This window comes from Pleurodeles waltl, chromosome 6 (assembly GCF_031143425.1).
Source record: "Pleurodeles waltl isolate 20211129_DDA chromosome 6, aPleWal1.hap1.20221129, whole genome shotgun sequence".
In the NCBI taxonomy this organism is placed as follows: domain Eukaryota; kingdom Metazoa; phylum Chordata; class Amphibia; order Caudata; family Salamandridae; genus Pleurodeles; species Pleurodeles waltl.
The window spans coordinates 1205075261-1205098155 of NC_090445.1; the positions used below are offsets into that span (position 1 = coordinate 1205075261).

A 22895-nucleotide genomic window follows, 5' to 3' on the forward strand; every position below is an offset into this window, starting at 1 on the left:
AAGATAGGGCTATAATGTGTATAATATTTATTGGTTTTTGAATATATAAGGATACAGACTTGTGGACATTGTCCCTTCACATATCAATACAGACTGTTCGCCCAAAACACAGTTTGCCCCCCACCCACTCTGCTCTGCTGCTGGAACATTAGCAATGTGACACCCTTCTTCCAATTCTCATTCCAGCTAGACCAGGAAGCATACATATAATGTGTCCCAGTTACCGCTGCTCCCACCAACTCCGCTGTTGCACCATAGTCCCCTTACACAAGTCTGTCCTCTTGTTCTGCCGCTCCTCTCCTGTCTACTCTCTCCAACTTCAAGGGGGTCTTGCATCCAGTGGTTCTAATAGCTCAGTAAGCAATGATGCCCACCCCCGCATATCATCTGCCACTTAACTGTGTTTCCTTCAGCACCAGCCCATTTAGCCACATCCAGCAGCCACTGGGAGACCAATGGCAAAGCCGAAGAGATCCAATGAATTGCAATTCTATCTTCCCCAGGACCAGCCCAAGGAGTATAAACCATCTGCTAAGCTGTTTCATTTTTGTGCATATGAACTAATCTGAGAAGGCAGAACCGTACACTCAATTCAATCGACCAACCAGATGCTTTTTCCAGTACTGTTCCCACGTCCTGCCAATAATGCCATACCAGTGAACAACCCCATACCACATGCTTAAAATTCGCCTTTGCCCAGCTGCAACAGGGACACAAAGTCTAACAGCCTGGGCACATTATGCCTAATAGCTTGGGTGTCAAGTACACCTGGCATACATAGTTATATTACATGAGCTTGAAGCATGTGTTCCTGGATGTCTGTGACATTCCCTCATGTAACCCTCCTCCCCCACCACTCTGCGTGTGGGAGTTGTTCCCCCAAAACATCAAGTCATCTACCCTGAATCACCAGCACTGGTGAGGGAGCATCCTGCTGCAGCACTCTGTAAATTTGTGAGATCAGTCGCCTCCAGCCCACCAGACCAAGCTATTCCACCAGTACCCGACATGTCTCCAGCACTGCAGGAAACGAGGGCCATATACCCCTCACTGTGGCTGCTTTCTGTGCATACCGTAGGAATCGTCCAGGATTCAGGTCAAAAGTTGTTCTTGCATCCGCTAAGGTGATAAATCTATCATTGTGATGTAAATCCTGCAGTGTCTCACAGCCGCCTCCCGACTCCACCTGTCCATTGTCATCTAGCGGACAACCAGTAGAAAGGCCCGTAGAACCCACAAGCTTAACTTAGGTGCTAACAGGGCTCTACCCAAAACCCTCCAGACCACTCGTTCCCAGACCGGCATAGGTGTTCAACCACATATGGCACAGAGCTGGGGATCCTATTTCCCAACTTTAGAAGTTCAGGTACTGAGGCAGTCCCATGTGGTCTCTCCAACAAACGCTTCTCCCAGTTGCCTCTCTCATCTAGCCAGTGGACTGCATGTTGCAGCTGGGTAGCCAGAAAATAAAGATCCATGCATGTCACTTCCAACCTCACTTGGCTCCATGTCCGCCTGAGTGTTGTTGGTCCTACCTGCTTCCTCCCTGTAGCCCATAAGAGGTCCGCTACAAGTTTATCCAGATCCCTGAATGTCTGTTGGGGTATATTAAACAACATGCCCAGGAAAACAAACAAGCAGAGTGGCAGGACGATCATTTTGACAAGCGCTCTCTTGCCATCAGGGAGAGGCGAAGTGTATTCCCAAATTTCACAGAGTTTCAGAGACCCATCAGTACCGTTCCCATGTTAAATTAGTGGAATGATTCAGAATCTCTCATCACTTGAATGCCTAAGTATTGAACCATAGTGGCCTGCCATTGGAGATACATCCCCGAGAGCTCCTCCAGCGACACGTCCGCTAATGCTCCCAGTGGGAATAATGTGGACTTTGTACGATTCACCCAGTGAACAGATAGTTCACCAAACTCATAGCAGCCAGCATTATTGGTACAAAATATACTCGTTGACACAAAAACACCAATGTGTCATCCACATATAAAGAACCACATGTGTGGTATCCCCCACTTTCACACGCCAACTATTCAAAACCAAATGCAGACTGCATGCCAAGGGCTCCATTGCCAAAGCAAAGAACTGTGGTGAAAGTGGGCCGCCCTGTTCGGTCTCCCTATGCAGCATGAATCTTTCAGACACCGTGCCCCCAATGCACACTCTTGCCAGTGGATCGCAGTACAGTAGTTGCACCCACCAGAGATATGTTTCTCAGAATCCCATGGCCCTCAGCTCCGGCCACAGATAAAACATGCATTCTATACAGTGGCATGAGAGTATGTCCAACAGTGCCAGTGCGAAGTCGTCCTTGATTAATGTCGGGCATGTAAAATCAACATGAGGCCAGTACTCTCCTGTCTTTCCCTGCAATGCGGACTAAAAGGTGTGCAGTCAGACCGATGAACCTCTCCCTGTGTCCGCTGTTGGAGCTGCGTAAAATTTCTATAAGTGTTCTGCAAACACTTAAGTGGAGGCCTGTTGGGTGCACAGTACCACGCACAGCCCCTATCACTAATAACAGCAATGGGAACCTTGGGTGTCTTGTTTTTGAGGAGGATGGCTAGTATCCGGCCCGCCTTGTCCCCCTCTACATGGAGCTTCTGTCTGTAGGCTACCTGACAAATTTGCCCAGTCGGTCCGAGGCTCATACACTCCTACCTACATTATTTCCAATCTCTAGGGCACTTTCCACATCACTCAATCATTTATCCAGCAAGTCTATGGTCCTCAGAAGCGGTCGCCTGACGCTACAGATCAATTTCATGCACTCCACCTGCAACACCACCTTCATGGCATCCTATTCCGTTGCACTGCATTAGGGCCTGTCCCAGTTTTCATCAAGTAATGATTTGGCACCTTTGAGATCGTGAGCGTAAAAACTGGGTCCATCAGTGCCTCTACCCTTAGTCTCCACAATGAGATCCTGGTAACCTGCCTTCCCGCAGTCTAAGTCACCAGTAATGGGGAATGGTAAGAGAAGTACCTTCCTAGATACGTGACCTCTGTAATATTATGCACAATAACCCACTCCCCGTCACTAAACAAATATCCAGCCTGCTGTGTGTTCCAGATGCAGGGGTGTTGCAGGAGTAGGACTGAACTTTGGAGTGACGCTCCCTCCAAACGTCATGTAATCCCAATCCTTTCATCACCTCTTTTGGTGCCCCAGTCATATTCTGCTTGGTACAGGCCCACTGGGGAGAACGGTCCTGCTGCCCATCAAGCACACAACTAAGATCTCCAGCCAATATCAGCACCACGCTCTGGTAAGGTCTCAGGGTGCCCGCCACCGCCCCGAACATCTCTGCATTATCCACATTAGGTGCATATACATTTGCGACACCATCCAGGGAACTATATAGGACTACACAAATCGTCCATCAGGGTCTATGTTCACCACTTTTGCATTAAACAGCACGCCAGATGCCCCCTCCAAATCAGTGCCCCTCTGGCAAAACCGGAATATGAGGTTGCATAAAGCTGCCCTCTTCACCTCGGTTTCAAATGTCCAATTCAGTCTCCCCACACGTTTCCTCCATTAGCGCAACAGACAGCCCATATCGTTGGAGGAGGGTGTACACCCTGAGGCGGTTAGTCATCTACCCCAGGCCACATACACTCCATGTCAGGAATTAACATTTGGATCCATCTGGCCTCGTGTCCTCCTCACCGGTATTCTTGTTTCCTGGTAAACCCCCCACCCGTCAGGATGCCACATCACACGTACTGCAGCAAAGTAGAGCAAATCTGTGCTCCTTGACTGCTTCCAAAACAACAACTCCCCTCGAAATCCCCCCCCCCCCAATCAACCCTCAGGGAGTGAGACCAAACATGCACTGATTCCAGCCAACATCAACCACCTCTCCCCCAACGCCCCAGAAAAGCCAAAACCTCAGCTTCCCAACATGCTACCTGCAGAGGGCAAACCATTCCTAGGCCCTGGGACACTTTAACCTACTTCAGGTGACCACCACCCGCCATGGGCTCCCCCAGCCTGTATCATTGACTGAGCACCCCTCCAGATCCAGCGAACAACTCAGAGCCTGCCAGGGCACATCCCCATCCTTGCCAGAGGATAATTTAGGGCCATCCTAATGCATTCATGAACCCATCTGAACTTGGCAGCGCTGCATACACACAACCAGATATGCTGTCATAGTGTGTTTCTGCTAATACAACAAAATGTTCACACATTTCAAGCTATGCCTTCTGCAATTACGCTTTTCTCCTTACCACTGTTCATCCCAAACCATGCTCTTAGCTACCCCTCTGAGGGGGCCATAAGCATTTAGTCAACACCAGTAAGGAGTCCTCCCTTCTCTGCTCCTCCAGGAGTCTCCCAGGTCTGTACTGTCACCCAGGGAATCCCTATCCCCCGCCACTTGTGACACAAGGAGGAGTCACTGGTGTCAGGAATGCAGTTAGAGTGCCAATGTGCCATCCAGGGAGACCACAATCCTACCCTCACGGAGTGCTCCGGTGGCAGAAAGTCTCCCCAGTTGTGCAGATTTCCTGCTGGGTGTTGGTTCGCCCAGTGTGTCCACCCAGTCCCTTACTTCTTCAGGGGTGTTGAAGAAAAAAGCATTTCCCTTATATTGTACTTTCAGCCTCGCAGGGAACATTAGGCAGTAACAGACACTTAAGTTTCGCAATTTCTTCTTTATCGACATGAAGTCTTTCCTGAGACCCTGTACCTTAAGTGTGTAGTCCGGGAACATCATGATGTTGCAACCTTCAAACTGTGGTGTACCATAGGCCCAGACATTTTGAAGAATGGCATCACAGTCATGATAACTGAGCAGGCAGGCAATGAGAACATGCGGGGGCACCCCCGGTGGTGGAAGATGTGCCATGGCTCTATGTGCCCTCTTGATGGTGAACAATTTGGAGAGTTTCTGTGCTTCCAAGATTTTGAAAATCTAACTATCTTGAACAATTCTGCAGATTTCCCATCTGGGCACTTCGGGATGCTCTTGAGGCGCAGGGTATGCCGGCAGGACCACCCTTCAGAATCTTCCATTTGGTCTTCCAGTCTGGTGGAGAGCGTCTGGGGAGCCGCTACCATACATTTCAATATGTTCACTTCCTGTTGGAGCACTGCAACATTCCTCTCCTTCTTGGTAAACCTGTCTGATGTGTTTCAAAAATCCAAGAGAAGGAGGTTACCTCAATGGCCCATGCGTAGATTTTGTGTACCTTTCCTTCTAAGTATCATCTAATCTTGGCAATGAGGTCCGCTACCGTAGGGCCCCCAGACGATCTCTCTCTCGTCTGTTGGGATTGGTCTTCCTCCATTTTGCCGGTCAGCCTTGGGAGGGTATAGTTGTCAATTGTGTTCTCCTGTACCTGCTTCTGTTTGGGAAGCCTGACCTTTCCCCATTTATAGACTACCAGGCCTCAACCCTTGCACACCTCTGTTCTCAAAGTCCTGGCGGGGCAAAAAGTTGGTTCTCCTTTCTAGGTCTCCGATGTTGTTGACAAGATGTCCAACCAATATAGTTTGCACAGCAGTGCTTTAAATGGGCTAGTACTGTCCGGTACAGCGTATCAGTACTTTTTTATTTTGCGAGGGAGAGTACCTGCTCGTCTCAAGAAAAGCATAATACTTTTAATTGGAGAGTACCGGCACTTCTCAGAAACAAGCAATTCTGAGTACCGGCACTTCTATTTTTCCATTTTAAGCACTGCCCCACAGACGTTTATTGTCAATGTTCAGATTGTTGGAACGTGGATCAGCTGGCTCAGCAGTGCCCCCTACCACCCCGGTCAGTCACTCGTTTTATGCTGGTGCCTCCAGAGCTTCTCCCTACTAGCATGCAGATCCTTCATCTGTACCCCACAACAGGGCCTCAAAGCTTAGCAGGGTCAGATCCCTTGTGTCCCTGTGGGCCACTTGGCCCCTCTCACGAGAGCCAGCAAGAAGTGTACTGTCCACTCCATCCTCTGGGGCCACCCTTGGCACCTGAACTCTGGTTGCTGTTCATGCCGCACTATTTCTAGCCCCCGCTGCCCCTACTTCACACTGTCCAGCAAGCAGCTCATTCAGGAAGCTCTTTACCCACCCCAGCTCCACACGTCTCTCCGGCTGCTTTGGCCCTCAGTTCTCAACCCCATCAGGATTTGAGGAGCCCCTGGTCACAGACCCAGCAGGAGCTCCGTTAACCTCCACCGGACTGACGTTATGCCCTTCGGAGCTCCCAGCCTCCCCAGCAGTCAGGCAACCCCAAGAGTGGGCTTCACCATCATGGTTATAGCAGTTCAGAAAGTCCCAAGGGGTGCTGTGCAGCAGAACCGAAGCTCGGTCCAGCACTCCACCCTGATGCCCGGGCATGTCTCAAGCTGGACTCCTGTGCTGCTCCCAGGAGCCTTGCTACCAGTTCCAAATCATAGGTGACGCAGTCACATTAAGTCCCAAGTGGTGCCGTGCATCATTCCCATGAAACATTCTGGGCCGATCTGGCACTCAGGCGCAAGTTTCTTTAGGATTGGGTGCTCAGGACAAGTTTCTTTAGGATTATTAGTAATGCCAGCATGAGCCGCGAAACACATCTTGGGGTGGGGCGGGGGGGTTGTCATGCTGCTTGGCCACACCGGTTCTTTTTTGGTGTGCCACTAACACATCCCAACTAGCAGAAGAGTTGAATCAAAGACAATTATTCAGCTTCACCCACGTTTGCGCTCTGCACACCTCTGTCAGCTAAATTTGTTGACAACAACTTGAAAAACAAAAGTAAACTTCTCTATGCTGCTTTCTTAGACTTCACTACGGCTTTCAACAATGTTAACAGAAGTAAGCTCTGGGTAAAACTTGATAAATGGGAAAGCTCCCAAATACTACTGAACTGAATCACAGGCCTATACTCAAACATGTGGGTGAGGATCAAATTGACTTCCCAGCACATTACCACGGGGAAAATTGCCACAAACAAGGAATTAAAGCTGTGTTGTTATAGTACTCTCTATTTGATGTTAGTCTTTTCTTTCCTTTTGTCATTGCTCTGTGTTTCTTTTGTCACCATGTTCTCTAGAACATTTGGTGGGCAATGAGAATCCTGGTGCAGTGACCAGCATTTTTTGCCTGTCCACCAGACGCTTAATTGATTTCTGTTGTTGAAACCCACCAACCGTCAAAAGTTTGTTCCACTTTTTGTGAGGCGAGAATTTCACTGATTGTCAGCTGATGTCCACTATTTGCACCCTACTAAGGTGAGACTTTGTGACTGTCTGTGGCGTTTTTTGTGTTTGTTTTCCCTTCGAAGGTTCTTTTCGGCATCCTACATACGTAGAACTTTGAGAAAGCTTACCTTCAAATTCTCCGTTCCATTTCCCGTATCCAAGCAACACGCTTCTCTCTGGTACGTTTCGCTGTGACAGGAACGTCTCCGTTCCATTTCCTGCATCCAAGCAACATGCTCCGCCTGGAATGCTCTGCTTTGACAGTAACACTCCACGCTTGCGTAGTGACTACTGTTTCTCTTAGCATTCATCCGTAACGTCTTGAGCGTACTAAGATGTCCTATACTGCATGCTTGAGATATGGAAACACGTAGCAGCCATTATTCCAGTACTTTTATTTCAGTGCGTTGTTGATCTCAGTGTTACTTGGACATTATATTTTAAACACTAAGGATATTATCCTCGCAATTCAAATGCTACAGTGACGGGTGAGATATACTATTTTGTTTGTTTTTCTATAAACACCATGGCCACAATTCAAGGAGCAGTATAGCCACCTCTTTTTTTTTTTTTCACAAAGGGCAGGAAAAACAGACATTAAGTGGAGAGAATGGTTACGCATTTTCGAAAATTATTTGACAGCAATAGATGCTATGGATTATTCCCCAACTATAAAAGTGGCATAGTTATTTAACCATTTAGGAACTGCTGGACAGATGGTTTTTGATAACTTACCAGTTGTTCTCACGCCAACTGATGAAGGAGTTTCCTGAAATGTTTACACAGAAACCAAGGCCAGGTTGAGCAAGCAGTATTTGGAAGAACCGAGTGTTTTATTGGAGAGACACAATTTTTTTTTTAATGCAAACACGCTGCTGATAAGTCTGTTGGGGAATATATTGCATCTTTAAGAGTTTTGTCTTCTAAGTGGGAGTTTGAGAACTATGTGGATATATTAGAGACTAATTTGTATTCAATTGTTACTCCAGGAAAGTGCAAGAGCGTCTTCTAACATGTAGGAACCCCACGCTTTCTGAGACAATAGACATAGCGAAAGCCATTGAAAGATCAATCATAACAACACAAGTTTTGAGCAACCATAATGGAGTGCAATGAAGTAACCAGGAGGGTTTGTCACCCGTTAGTCTACTTGCTGAAGATTCTTCCATATATTTAACAGGAATACCAGACCAAAGAGAAATGTTACTATGTGCTTTAGATGTGGTTCAAAGATTAATTTGGGGATTTCTTCTTCATGTCCTGCACGTGGCAAAAGATGTATACAGTGTCGCAAGATTGGTCACTTTCAAGGGGTTTGCAGGAGTGCAAGTGTTAATGTAGATAGAGTAAAAATCAGTAATGTGAATATTCACAAGGATAGGGTCCAAGAGAGTGCTGACAAGTTAAGTAATTTATTACTAACTGTTGAAACCGAAGAGACTTACAGTTCAATTTCTCAAAAACATAAGGAGATCAAAGGACCCTTTTGTCAGGCAACTATTGATGGTAGGATGTTCACTGTCATGGCAGATTCTGGAGCTCCAGTCACCACTTTAGCAGATACCACCTTTTAAAGATTGTGGACAGACAACATGGTTCTCACACAAGCTGGCATAAATCCTAAGGCATATGGTGAGCAAGATGTAGATCTTTTAGGGTATTTCACAACACTTGAATACTTAGGTAGATATATTTTAACAAAAATGTATGTGGAAGTGAAAAGTAGTGATATCATAGGTTGGAAGGATTTGGCTATGTTGGGCATTCATCTACATCCTGGTCAAAGGGTTTGAAAACAAACTAAAAAAAGGATGCCATTCCGATTATACACAAAGTTAGGCCTGTACCATTGAGGGTTAGGCATGAATTGAAAGGTCTTCTTCACAAATTAGTACTGGAGGGTATCATCTCACCTACAGACTCGTCTGAGTGGGTTTCTCACAAAAAAACGCTCAGGGGATTGAAGGTTGTGCGTCGACCTCCGGTCACTTAAATCAGAACATTCTAGTTGATTGCCATCCTCTACCACGTATACAAGAGATGATGGCCAATGTTGGAAATGCAAGTATTTTTCTACCTTTGATCTTCATTCTGCTTACCATCAAATTGCTCTCAGTTCAGATTCGCAAAACTGAACCACTTTTGTGACACCATATGGTGCATATAAGTATTTAAGATTACCTTTTGGTCTCGCCTCAGAGGCAAGTGTTTTCCAAAAACGTATGGATACATTATTCAGTATAGAGCCTCATGTCCAAGCTTTTCAGGACGACAGTTTGGTTTTTACAGAATCTACTGATGAGCATATTATTATTCTTGAGAAAGTTTTTTTAAGATCCTACAGGGCTGTGGCATGACATTAAAATTGAACAAATGTAAGTTCATGGCACAGGAGGTGGAATACTTTGGTCATACCATTTCCGACAAAGGTATTAAGCCAAAAAATTGTAATGTAGAAGCCCTAAAAAAGCACCTCCACCTACAGATAAGAATCACTTTATTCATTTTTAGGTCTCTGAATGTTATGCATGTTTTGTTCCTTGTTATGCCATGTTGGTTCAGCAAATGAGAGCAGTACTTAAAAAGGCGTAAAATTTGAGTGGTCTACTCAAGCTAATCTAGCTTTTGAAGATGTCAAGGAACTTGTGATCAATGCCCCTAATCTACAACCATACCAACAACAAAACCGATTGTTTATCTCTGTAGACGCTATCTTAAAAGGTCTGGGAGCTGTCTTTGGACAATGGAGTGCAGGCGTAGAGACCACTGCAGCTTTAGCTTCCAGAACTTTGGTTGATGCAGAGACAAAATATAGCACGACTGAATGAGAAGCATTAGCTTGTGCAGTTGACAAATTCAAAACCTATACTTGGAAAACTTCATTTTCTCTTTTTACTGACCATAAACCCTTGGTCTACCTTTTAAGTGGGAATGGTCTGGGTAAAGTTTCAGAAAGATTAGTCAGATTACTATCAAAATTACAAGTGTATAATTTTCAAATTAAATGCATTCAAGGATAGGAAAATGTCCAGGCAGACTGTTTATCTCGGTTACCTGTGTACAATAGTGCTGAATCTTTAGTTGAAGAAAATGAATGTGCAGTTGCTTTGATTGATGTTATATCCTACTATAAAGTAGTAATTTCAGAAGAAGAATGATTGATTTCCACTGAAAAAGATTATGTGCTCTAGCCAGTCTTTCACTATATCAATCATGGTTGGCCTCCAGCAAAATCTTTGCTGGGGGAACTCCAATATCATGTTCAAGTTGCATCTGAGTTATCCTGTGAGAATCAAATTTGTTTCCGCAATAGAAAGATCATTCCTCCAATTGAATTAAGAGAACGATTGGTTACTTTACCCCATGATGGACACATGGGCATATCTGCAACTTGCAAATAATTGAAACAGCATTTTTGGTGGCCAGGTATTGATAGAAGTGTCTAGCAATCCATTGACCAGTTTCCTCAATGTATTGTTTCAGACAAACATTGAAAAACCACTAATAAAACTCTTCTTCCTGTACAATTTCTTGAAGCTCCTTGGGTTAAGGTTGCTATTGATTTCACTGGTCCTTTTCAACTTTTGCCCAGAAAACAAAAGTATTTGATTGTTTTAGTTGAATATGTTTCAAAATGGATTTATTTTGATTTTGTAGATTCACCTAATACGAAGTCTGCCATTCAGTACTTAAAAAAATATATTTTAATTGAAGGTTGTCCACGATATATTGTTACAGATAATGGAATGCATTTTGTATCCAGAGAAGTGAACAATTTCATGACAAGTTTAGACAGAAAAAATGTCCAAGTTGCACTTTACAGTCCATCTTCAAATGGATTATTAGAGAGAGCAAATTGTATCCTCAAGGAGGGAATTCAAACTGCCATTTCAGCTAATACAGATGATCTCACATGTTTTCAAGATAAAGTGTGCTCTTATTTGACAACTCCACATACCACCACTGATGTTTCTCCTTTCAAAAGTTTGCGTGGCAGAGAAGCCAAGACTAAACTTATTCCAGGCTGGCTAGAAACAATTTCTAGTGAGAAAAACTTAGATCAAGAAGAAGAAGACAATAATGCTGTAATGAGGAAGAAAGTCTTTGCACAACAAACTAAACAGAAAAAATATTACGATGAAAGGAAAAATGTGCATGAAAACTATGTAAAAGTTAATGATTGGGTTTTGATTGAGAAACCAAACTGAGTTTTGAAAGGAGAATCCACATTTACTCCACCAGTAAAAGTATTAAGTCACCAAAGGTTCCCTTTAATTATAGGGGAAAGGATAGTGGAGTAAGGATAGTGTGGTACCCATTTCTGAGGCACAAGCCAGTATATATCAACAAACTTGTCATGATCTTCAGGATAAAGATTCCATGTTTTCTACAGTTTTTTGTGATTCGGCACGACATAATTACTTTCCCACTGATCCCTATTGAAAAGCCTCATAACATTGTGGGAAATTCAGCATCTCACAGTTCAAAATCTAAGATTTTGAGACAGATGAAGTTACCTATCAGATTCAAAGATTTCGAATTGTATTAACTGTTTTTTTGTTTGTTGTTGGGTAAAGGAGGAGGGTGATGTAGTATTCTCTATTTGATGCCAGTCTTTTCTTTTTGTCATTGTTCTGTGTTTATTGTGTCACCATGTTCTTTGGAACATTTGGTGGGCAATGAGAATCCTGCTGCAGCGACCAGCAGTTTGCCTGTCCGATGGATGCTTTATTGGTCGTGGGTTTCAACTTTTACCAAGACTGGAATACAACTCTTTGCTCATTTCAAGGTCTCTTTGATTTGTTCAATGTGGAAGAAAACTACTTTTATCCCAGTGTTTATTACAGCTGTATGTTAGTGCCTCTCATCTTTAACTTAGATCTGGCTCATATCATGGCGGGAAAACTCGTTTTACACAAGAGGCATCTCTTCTGTGACACGTGTTTGCCCGCCACAGCTCTCTGACCATTACAAACAAAAAAAACATCCTCCAGAGTGCTGAAGGCACCATTTTGCTAGATCAAACTGGAATCGGACATCAAAGGCATCTGTATAATCAGTGAGATACTGTGTGGATAAAGATATTGAAAGTAACACTTCTAAAACAAAGGTCATTATTGTTGAGGAAGGATTAATAAGATGAGACATTGCCAAATCGACCAATGAGCACAATATAAGAGTCGACCAATGAGCACAATATAAGAGTATATGGCAATGCCCAACATTGCAGCAATTCTTGGAGGAGGTAACAACCACGACTGCTGAGGTCCTGGAGAAAGACGTGGCTTGCTCCCCGAGCTACTGCTTATTGGGATGGTTCCCCCCATGCATCCAAACCGAGGGTTAAAAGTAGATTGCAGGATCTGGCATTTGTAATGGCAAAGAGGTATGTCACGCGAAACTGAAAGTTCCCAGGGAGCCCTCGAGCAACTGTCTCGAGAAAGAAGCTAGAGAGATGGGCCAGCTATGTAGGCAATGTGCTATTTAGAGACGGATGCTAGGAAAGGCAGAGTCACGCTGGACGCTGCCAGAGTCTGGGAGGCATTAGTGGACTGCTTGGAAAAACTGATTCACAGACACTGCCTGCCTCTCCAGGAGGCTCCCCTGCACCACCCTCCACCCAATCCCCACAAGCTGGACTGGTGAATAACTGAATGCATGTAGGAATCAGGCCATAAACTAACCCCCCCCCCCCACCACCACCACCCACATGGAAGAGAGAGGAAAAAAGAGTTCTTATACCTACCACTTGGTGTCGCAGAAATTACTTTTTGGAGCAACTCTTCTAATTTTGAGCAAACTATGAATAAGCGCGCAACTCAGCAGCGGGAGGGCTAGGAGGGTGTTGGAGCATCAGTAAGGATATTCTGTGGTGTTACCTTAAAAAGTTCAAAAAAACCTGTTTGGAAAAAAATAAGCATAATACGATTGTCACAAGTTACAAGTATTTTTCTTTTGGGGGGGGGGGGGGGGGGGGGTGTATGGGTTGATGACAGAGGATGGACCCTGCCACAGACGTCAGCAATCTTTTTACGTATGATCTTCTTGCGCTGATTGAAGAATGCCTCCTACCCTTAAACAAGTTTATAATGTAAAGCCATGGATTGCAAAATTCTGTTAACCATGCTGTGGGGCACATTGTTTTCAAGGACATACTGGGTGATTGCCTAGAGATAACACAATGCAAAATCTATCACTGTGCATCTCTAACAACGAACCTCTCCTCTGAATCACAGCTTAGAATGGAGTACAATGTAGTTAACTTCAAATTATTATTTCTTCAAGCTAGATTTCTCTTGTATTGCAATACAGTAAAAAGGGCAGTGGCCAATACTCTTTAGTATTACCTATAGGCAACAATAATGACAGCAAGATCCAGGCGGTTGGTTTATTTAGAAACATCTTTATTGCAGTTAAAACCTACAGAACTCTGAAATAAGGGCCTTCCATGTAAACCTTCCTCCAAAATTCTGAGGAAACTGGCAAAATAGTTATATGCCAAATTGGACTTGGAGGACCAGAGTAAAAAAAAAAAAACATCTTACGGCAAGCGTGCTCTCCCACCTTATCACCGGCAGGTGGCTACATATTATCTGAACGGCCCTGGGCATTCAACAGAAAAGAGCTTTGCTGACACATGACTTTGGGTTTACTTCCCTATCCGACTTTTGGTATGGCAGACTTGAAAATGTTCCCGATTGCTCATGTTCTTTGTGCAGGTTCAGAACAATTAATTCACATCATTTGTATTAGCCCTAATCTAGCAGTTTCTTGCTAATACCAATTTTCAGCTCACTCTTGCAGCTTTCTGCTTTCTCCCTTTGTGACACTTTTTCATTTTTCTTTTCCTCAGTCTTTCCCATATTTTGCTCGCAGTAAATGCTTGAGGCAGGAAAATAAGCGCCGGCACTCAAAAACAAGCACTGATCGCAATTCTAGTCTGCTTAATTTTTATTTATGTGCATTCTTAGAAACTGAAGCCTAACGGTAGTAAGGGTGGTTGAAGTGCATAGCAACTGCTGGCGTTCTAATGGGTTAACCTGCCAGTTTCATGCATCAGGTTGCGCGGCAATAAGCGGGACTTCTGTGTGTGTAATTATGTTTGAGTGTGCGTGCCCCTGATGTGTTAATATGTGTGCCTTCGTGTATGTGGAGTGGAAAGAGGTATGTATACCTGTGCTTCTGTGGGATTCTCAAGCACTGCATCTTTCCTACAATATTTATGTATTTTCCACCTGAAGTCCCATGAAAGCGATAGCAATCAGCAGGGCTTTTCCTGCCTCTGCTAATTATTATATGTAAAGCACCCCTCTGGTCCTGCGGCTCCTGGTCATGACTCCTAAACACGGATTGCATTCAGGGCAGAATAACCTTAGGGGGATGCTGTGTTCATTGGCCAACCACAGAGTGAGGTGGGAAAGTTGGAACAGCTCAGCAAAACTGTAGGAAGCTAGCTTTGTATATACTATGTCAAAGTGAGAGATAGTGTGCACAGAGTCCAGGGGTTCCCCAAGAGGCTTGACAGAGGCAATAGTAGATAACACTAATGCTCTATTTGTGGTAGTGTGGTCGAGCAGTGAGGCTTATCAGAGGGTAATGTTAAGCATTTGTTCTACACACACAAGCAATAAATGAGAACACACTCAATGACTTAACTCCAGGCCAATAGGTTTTCATATAAAAAAATATTATTTTCTTAATTTATTTGAGAACCACAAGATTCAAATTGCAGGTGCGTACATTAAATGTAAGGTACTTTGCATAGGTATAGTTAGGACTTTGAACCAAAACAATAATGTCCACAGTTTTTTTTTAAATGGCAATAAGCTATTTTAAAAGTGGACACTGAAAAATTCAACAGTTCCTGGGGGAGGTAAGTACAGTTAGGCTAATGGTGTAAGTAAAGCACTCACAAGTTCAGTCTCCGGGGCACAGGTAGCCCACCGTTGGGGATTTAAGTAAACCCCAAACACCCAGCACCAGCAACACAGGGTCGGTCACGTTCAGAGGTCAAAGGGGTAGCCCAAATAACATGGGCGCCTATGGAGACAGGGGATGCTCCGGTTCTAGTCTGCTGACAGGTAAGTACCTGCGTCCTCAGGGAGCAGACCAGGGGGTTTAGTAGAGCACTGGGTGTGTGTGTGGGGGGGGGGGGGGGGGGGGGGGAGTGGCCCCAAGTAGGCACAGAAAACACACTTTCAGCTGCACAGAGGCGGCCGGGTGCAGGGGGCAAACAGGACATCGGGTTTACAATAGATTTCAATGGAGGGACCCCTGGGTCGCTCAGACGTTGCAGGCAGGGCACAGGGGGGCTTCTCGGGCCAGCCACCGATGGGCAGGGGTGAAGGCTGCCTGCTGGTCACTGCTGCACCTGTGGTCGGTTCTTCACAGGCCTGGGGGCTGCGGGTGCAGCACTTCTTCCAGGCGTCTGATTTCTTTGCCCCAGGCAGTCGCGGTCAGATGGGTCCTTGGAATTCCCTCTGCAGGCATCGTCCTGGGGGTGCAGAGAGCTTAGCCCAGGGTGGACACGTCGTCAGAGTAGCCTGGGGATTATCTCTGGGTTGTTGGTGTCTCTGGACATTGGCCAGGGGTGTTTGGTGCAGAGTGGTGGGAATTTACGCTTCTGGAGTGAGGTGAGAGTCCCTTTAAAGATGGTCGCTGGTCCCGGAGGGTGCATCGCTGGTGCAGGTTCTCTGAAATTGGAGATAGGCCGGTAGAGCTGGGGCCAAAGCAGTTATCTTCCTCCTCCCCTGCGGGCTTTTCAGCTCAGCAGTCCTTCTTTGTAGGTCGTCAGGAATCTAAAATCCTGGGTTCAGGGTCGCCCCTAAATACTGGATTTAGGGGTGTGTTTGGTCACAGGTTTGTAGCCAATGGCTACTGTCCTTGAGGGTGGCTACACCCTCCTTGTGCTCCCTCCCTTTGGGAAGGAGAGCACATCCCTATCCCTATTGGGCTAAATCCTCCAAAACAAGATGGAGGATTTTCTAAGGAGGGGGGCACTTCAGCTTTAGTCACCTTAGGGGTTGACCTGGCTGAGGGGGTGACTCCTCCTTGTTTTTCTCATTATCTCCCCGGACTTGCGGCCAAAGGTGGGGGATGTGTCCAGGGGGTGGGCATCTCCACTAGCTGGAGTGCTCTGGGGCATTCTAACACCAGATCTGAGGCTCACCGCCAGGTGTTACAATTCCGGCAGGAGGGAGGTGTGAAGCACCTCCACCCAGTGCAGGCTTTGTTTCTGGCCCCAGAGAGCACAAAGGCTCTCACCCCAGGGGGTCAGAAACTCGTCTCTCACTGGCAGGCTGGCACAGACCAGTCAACCCTGCACTGAAGGATTGGGTAAAATACAGGGGGCATCTCTAAGATGCCCTCTGTGTGCATTTTTGTTTAAATAAATCCAGCACTGGCATCAGTGTGGGTTTATTATTCTGAGAAGTTTGATATCAAACTTCCCAGTGTTGCCATTATGGAACTATGGAGTTTGTTTTGACAAACTCCCAGACCATGTACTTAATATGGCCACACTGTACTTAAAATGTCCAAGAATGGACTTAGAAACTGTAAGGGCATATTGCTCATGCAGCTATGCCCTCACCTGGGGTACAGTGCACCCTGCCTTAGGGCTTTAAGGCCTCCTGGAGGGGTGACTTACCTATGCCACAGGCAGTATTTTGTGTGCATGGCATCCTGAGGGGGATGTCATGTCGACATTGTCTTTTTCTCCCCACCCACACACACAATCTGCAATGGCAGGGTTCATGTGTTAGGGGAGGTGTCCCTTAGGGTGGCACAACACTTACTGCAGCCTTTAGGGACTTTCCCTGCTCACAGGTACTGTTTACAAGGAACTTATCTGTGTGCCAGGCATGTGCCAATTGTGGAAACAATGGTACATTTTTAGTGAAAGAACACTGGGGCTGGGGCCTGGTTAGCAGGGTCCCAACACACTGAGTCAAGTCAGAATCATTATCAGGCAAAAAGTGGGGGAATACTGCAACAGGGAGCCATTTGCCTACAAAAACCTTAATGGAAATAATGTTCAGCTCTTTCATCGGTAAGCCCAGCAGACTTCACTCAAAATGTACATTTGATTAGAGCATGAACCTTTAGTGGCAGCATAAATATAAGGAGTCGAGCCAGTGTTGAGTTTAAAGTATAATGCACAGAATGTTTGTTTGCATGCTCGCCTTTGTGTGTGAATAATGTGTGCATCCGCGTATGTATTTGTGGTTCTGTTGGGGATGTGCCTATATGTGTATAGTGTCTGTGTGTATGTGTTCGGCGTGTGTGTTTATGTGGGAGTTGTGGAATGTGTTTGTGTGGCGTGTGTAGGTGCCTTTGTGTGTACAGTATATGTGCAAGTTTGGCATATGTGTTTGCTTGTAGTGTGTGTGTGTGTGTGTGTGTGTGTATGTATGTATATATTTCTTTATGTTTCTGGGCTGTTGGGGGATTGATGGTTTGATTGTGTGCAAGGGTTAGGTATAGGGAAGCTCTGACTGTATGGTCAGTACAGTGAACGTCAGTGTGTATAAGTAGCATGGAAGCCAGGTTCCCAAACTTATTGGTGGGTCCTAGTTTATATGAGTGGAGGTTGGTGCTTTGGGAGTAGTGAGGCATAATAATTGTTAAACAAAGGGAGAAGCCCAGATAGCGGTTATATTTTCTCCGGATGCACCATGCAACATGCATTATGGGTATTATGCAATTTGGTTTGGGGACACTGGTGGGCTGGTATCTACAATTCTGGATAGTATCCATGCATCAATGTCAGCTAGTTGAAGTTTTCCCTGGAATGGCAGGATAACTGCTCAGACCCCATAATATGGGGTCCTTTTTTCAGGCACTTTTCACTGATTCTAGGACAAAATCTGCTGCCATTTTCCATTTCATCCGAACAGGTGAAAAGCACCAGCGGGAAGGCTGGTGGTTGGTTTTGCTGGACAGGCTTGTGCCTGCCTGGGGATAGCACTGTCTACAGGGGTTGGTGGAGACCAGACGTTTGTAAATAAAATAGTTCAGTGATTAAAATACCACACCTAAGCCTGACCTACAGAACCCTAGCCAACACTGGCTCCACCTCGGGTTTGGGTATACATTTGCAGCTTAGGAAAGTTTTAGCCAGACCTCCCATAGGGTGTATCACGGAGCAGCATCTTCTGGAGCCATGCTTTGTATGCAGATTGACCTTCAGTGCTGTGCCTTTGGAAATAAGCTGGTGAGGGCAGTCTTGAATATCTCAGAAGGAGAATAAGCATTTAGTCCTTCTCCCTCTCTGAGCTGGAGGGGGGTTGGGCTTTTTAAGGTCCTACAGCGAACCTCAAAGGGGAGTTGGGGCGTGTTGGGCAGGGGCAAGGAGTTTGGTACATGGAAGAGAAAGGTTAGTGAAGTTAGGTGAAAATTTTAGTTAAACAGTAACGCTTTAAATTCAAACAATTGGAATTCACCAGTTATAGTTAGCTCAAGTTGATTTCTATTGCTGCGTCCCCTTAAATAGCAAGAAAAGTAATGCAAGCAATGTAAAGTTACAGTAGATTGCAATAGGAGCACATAGGTATAGGGGCAACACAAACCATATACTCCAAAAGTGGAATGCGAACCACGAATGGACCCCAAACCTATGTGAGCTTGTAGAGGGTCGCTGGGACTGTAAGAAAACAGTGAGGGTTAGAAAAATAACCCACCCCAAGACCCTGAAAGGTAGGTGTAAAGTGCAGCTACTACCCGCAGAGAGAACAGAAGTCATGATAGGGGGATTCTGCAGGAAGAACAAACACCAGCAATGCAACAACAGTGGATTTCCGGACCTGAGTACCTGTAAGACAAGGTGACCAAGTCCAATAGTCGCGAGAGTGTCAAGAGTGGGCAGGAGCCCAGGAAATGCCAGCTGAAGGTGCAAGGAAGCAGCCACCTGTTGGAAGAAGCTTGGAGTTCTGCAAGAAAGAAGAGGACTAGGAACTTCCCCTTTGGAGGATGGATGTCCCACGTCGCGATGAAGCTTGCAGAGGTGTTCCCACGCAGAAAGACCCTAAACAAGCCTTGCTAGCTGCAAGGGTCGCGGTTAAGGTTTTTGGATGCTGCTGTGGCCCAGGATGTCGCCACTTGGATGAGGAGACAGAGGGGGCGCCCAGCAAGTAACGGAGCCCTCACAGAAGCGGGCAGCACCCGCAGAAGTACCCGAACAGGCACTTGGTAGAAGAGTGAACCGGGGTCCACGCGAAGTCACAAAAGGGAGCCCCACGACGCCGGAGGACAACCCAGAAGGTTGTGCACTGCAGGTGAGAGTGTCGGGACCCAGGCTTGGCTGAGCACAAAGGAAATCCTGGAAGAGTGCACAGGAGCCGGAGCAGCTGCAAATCATGCGGTACCAGCAATGCAGTCTAGCATGGGGAGGCAAGGACTTACCTCCACCAAACTTGGACTGAAGAGTCACTGGACTGTGGGAGTCATTTGGACAGCGATGCTGAGTTCCAGGGACCACGCTCGTCGTGCTGAGAGGGGACCCAGAGGACCAGTGATGCAGTCTTTTGTTGCCTGGGGTTGCAGGGGGAAGATTCCGTCGACCCACAGGAGATTTCTTCAGAGCTCCTGGTGCAGAGAGGAAGCAGGCTACCCCCAGAGCATGCACCATCTGGAAACAGTCAAGAAAGCCGGCAGGATGAAGCGATACAAGGTTGCTAGTAGTCGTCTTGCTACTTTGTTGCGGTTTTGCAGGCGTCCTGAGCAGTCAGCGGTCGATCCTTTGTCAGAAGGTGAAGAGGAAGATGCAGAGGAACTCTGATGAGCTCTTGCATTCGTTATCTGGTGAGATCCCCAAAGCAGAGACCCTAAATAGCCAGAAAAGGAGGTCTGGCTACCTAGGAAGGAGGATTGGCTACCAAGAGAGGTAAGAGCCTATCAGAAGGAGCCTCTGACGTCACCTGCTGGCACTGGCCACTCAGAGTAGTCCAGTGTGCCACAGACACCTCTGTTTCCAAGATGGCAGAGGTCTGGGACACACTGGAGGAGCTCTGGGCACCTCCCCTGGGAGATGCAAGTCAGGGGAGTGGTCACTCCCCTTTCCTTTGTCCAGTCTCGCGCCAGAGCAGGGCTGGGGGAATCCCTAAACCGGTGTAAACTGGCTTATGCAGAGATGGGCACCATCTGTGCCCATCAAAGCATTTCCAGAGGCTGGGGGAGGCTACTCTTCCCCAGCCTTCACACCTATTTCCAAAGGGAGAGGGTGTTACACCCTCTCTCTGAGGAAGTCCTTTGTTCTGCCCTCCTGGGCCAGGGCTGCCTGGACCCCAGGAGGGCAGAAACCTGTCTGAGGGGTTGGCAGAAGCAGCAGTTGCAGTGGAGACCCCGGAAAGGCAGTTTGGCAGTCCCCGGGTTCTGTGCTAGAGACCCGGGGGATCATGGAATTGTCACCCCAATGCCAGAATGGCATTGGGGTGACAATTCCATGATCTTAGACATGTTACATGGCCATGTTCGGAGTTACCATTGTGACGCTGTGTATAGGTAGTGACCCATGTACAGTGCACGTGTGTAATGGTGTCCCCCACACTCACAAAGTCCGGGGAATTTGCCCTGAATGATGTGGGGGCACCTTGGCTAGTGCCAGGGTGCCCACACACTAAGTAACTCTGCACCCAACCTTCACCAGGTGAAGGTTAGACCTATAGGTGACTTATAAGTTGCTTAAGTGCAGTGGTAAATGGCTGTGAAATAACGTGGACCTTATTTCACTCAGGCTGCACTGGCAGGCCTGTGTAAGAATTGTCATAGCTCCCTATGGGTGGCAAAAGAAATGCTGCAGCCCATAGGGATCTCCTGGAACCCCAATACCCTGGGTACCTCAGTACTATATACACGGGAATTATATGGGTGTTACCAGTATGCCAATGTGAATTGGTAAAATTAGTCACTAGCCTGTTAGTGACAAATTTGGAAAGCAGAGAGAGCATAACCACTGAGGCTCTGGTTAGCAGAGCCTCAGTGAGACAGTTAGGCATCACACAGGGAACACATATAGGCCACAAACTTATGAGCACTGGGGTCCTGGCTAGAAGGGTCCCAGTGACACATAACAAACATACTGACAACATAGGGTTTTCACTATGAGCACTGGGCCCTGGCTAGCAGGATCCCAGTGAAAACACCCTGACATATACTCACAAACAGGCCAAAAGTGGTGGTAACAAGGCTAGAAAGAGGCTACTTTCTCACACTATTGTATGATAATAAAAAAGTATTGTCAAAATATCTAGCTTCGTACTTACGTCTAGCTTCGAAATACAGCATTGTCTAGTAAAAAATGTTTAACACCAGTAGCCCAGCCCACCTCCAACAGGCCAATCGTCCACAAACCAGACTGCAATTTTGGCCCTCGGCAAAAAGTTTGTGAGTACCCATGTTTTAGTGGGTAGCGCCAAGTAAATGCCTCCCTGCTGGGCAACTAGTTTTTCGCACAGAGGAGCCGCTAAATAAGTTATCCTAATGCAATTTCGATCAAGGTAACTGGACTGCCTGGCCCTTGACAGTGCTAGACGAAACAAGATTTTCTCTTTCTGTCCATCACTGTGCAGAATGGCAGATTCCTGTGCTGCATGGCATTGTGGTTTTTTTTCTTTTAAGTTTTGGGCAGGCGGATGCGAAACCAGTGGTAACGGGTACATTGCCCAACACCCCATGTCACTACCCTAAATACTCCTCCTTTCGATCTTCTCGCTAACAAAGGTGGGATTGGGCGTGGTTTGAGTCACAAAGTTCAGGGCACATTTCCACAAGTTGGGACTGGTCACGGATGAACTGAGAACGCCCCCGCCCCACATACTTTTTTTAGAGGGGACTCCGTTAACCCTTATGCTGCATAATGAACTGCAAATTTGCCACGTTTTGCAGCTGGATATGAAGAACACCAGCAGAAAACAAACATGCAGGAACAGCAAACACGATTGCTTAAAAAACAAATAACCAGCATGTTTTGTTTCCTCTCTAAACGCTAGGTCCCACGTCTCATCGGTTTAAATGTATGTTTCATTTCAGCCATTTCCAAACTCACACACACTGATATTCAAAAAACGTATCTAATGTATAACGTAAACCTTAGCCACATTGTTTTCAAATTCCTTGGTGATTGTTAGCTTATTTTTGCAATATAGGCCTGTTCCATTTTGTTAGGCTCATTATGGAGGCATAACATTATACTACCTGTGAAATCACGTTCTGTAACGTTATTGTGTATTACATATTCTAATTACTGCCCCATGTTCATTTACAACTTTCTACGCGAGGCAGTTATACATCATTAATAAGCAAGTACAACGCCTCAAAGAGACTTAGTCTAAAAGCTTACTGGATAGCGAAAACATTTGATGACTAGGACCTTCTACCTTCATAAATCTCCAATCATGTAGGTAATCACTTTTTAATGCCGGGCCCAGGTCAGTAACAAACTTTTCATCATACTCTCCCTGAACGCTCTTTGCGGTGGTGCCTTTGCAACCATTCGTGCTGCTGTACTGTGGAATAAGAGGGTGCTGTTCCGCACTACTCACCGGTTTACAACTATCATACTCACCATAGTGTTAAGTTCAGCGAGACCCTCCGGTTAGCCACCAACACAGGAAGAAGTCCAAAGATTAACGTCCCGTGACCCGCACGTCAGCGTGCAACACGCATGCGCGCGCAACACTTGTAATCCCGCCCTCTTACCAAAGCTGT

At 46.1% G+C, this 22895-nt stretch overlaps 1 protein-coding gene across 1 annotated transcript in view; it reads right to left on the minus strand.

The window, feature by feature from the left end:
• Window positions 1-22864, minus strand: part of VPS26A (VPS26 retromer complex component A) — a 361055-nt gene extending 338191 nt beyond the window's left edge. The window contains exon 1 of the mRNA XM_069240511.1: window positions 22753-22864. Coding sequence (XP_069096612.1) covers window positions 22753-22755 — 3 coding nt within the window. The 5' untranslated portion in view covers window positions 22756-22864. The remainder of the gene's footprint in view (window positions 1-22752) is intronic.
• Window positions 22865-22895: the final 31 nt, after the last annotated feature.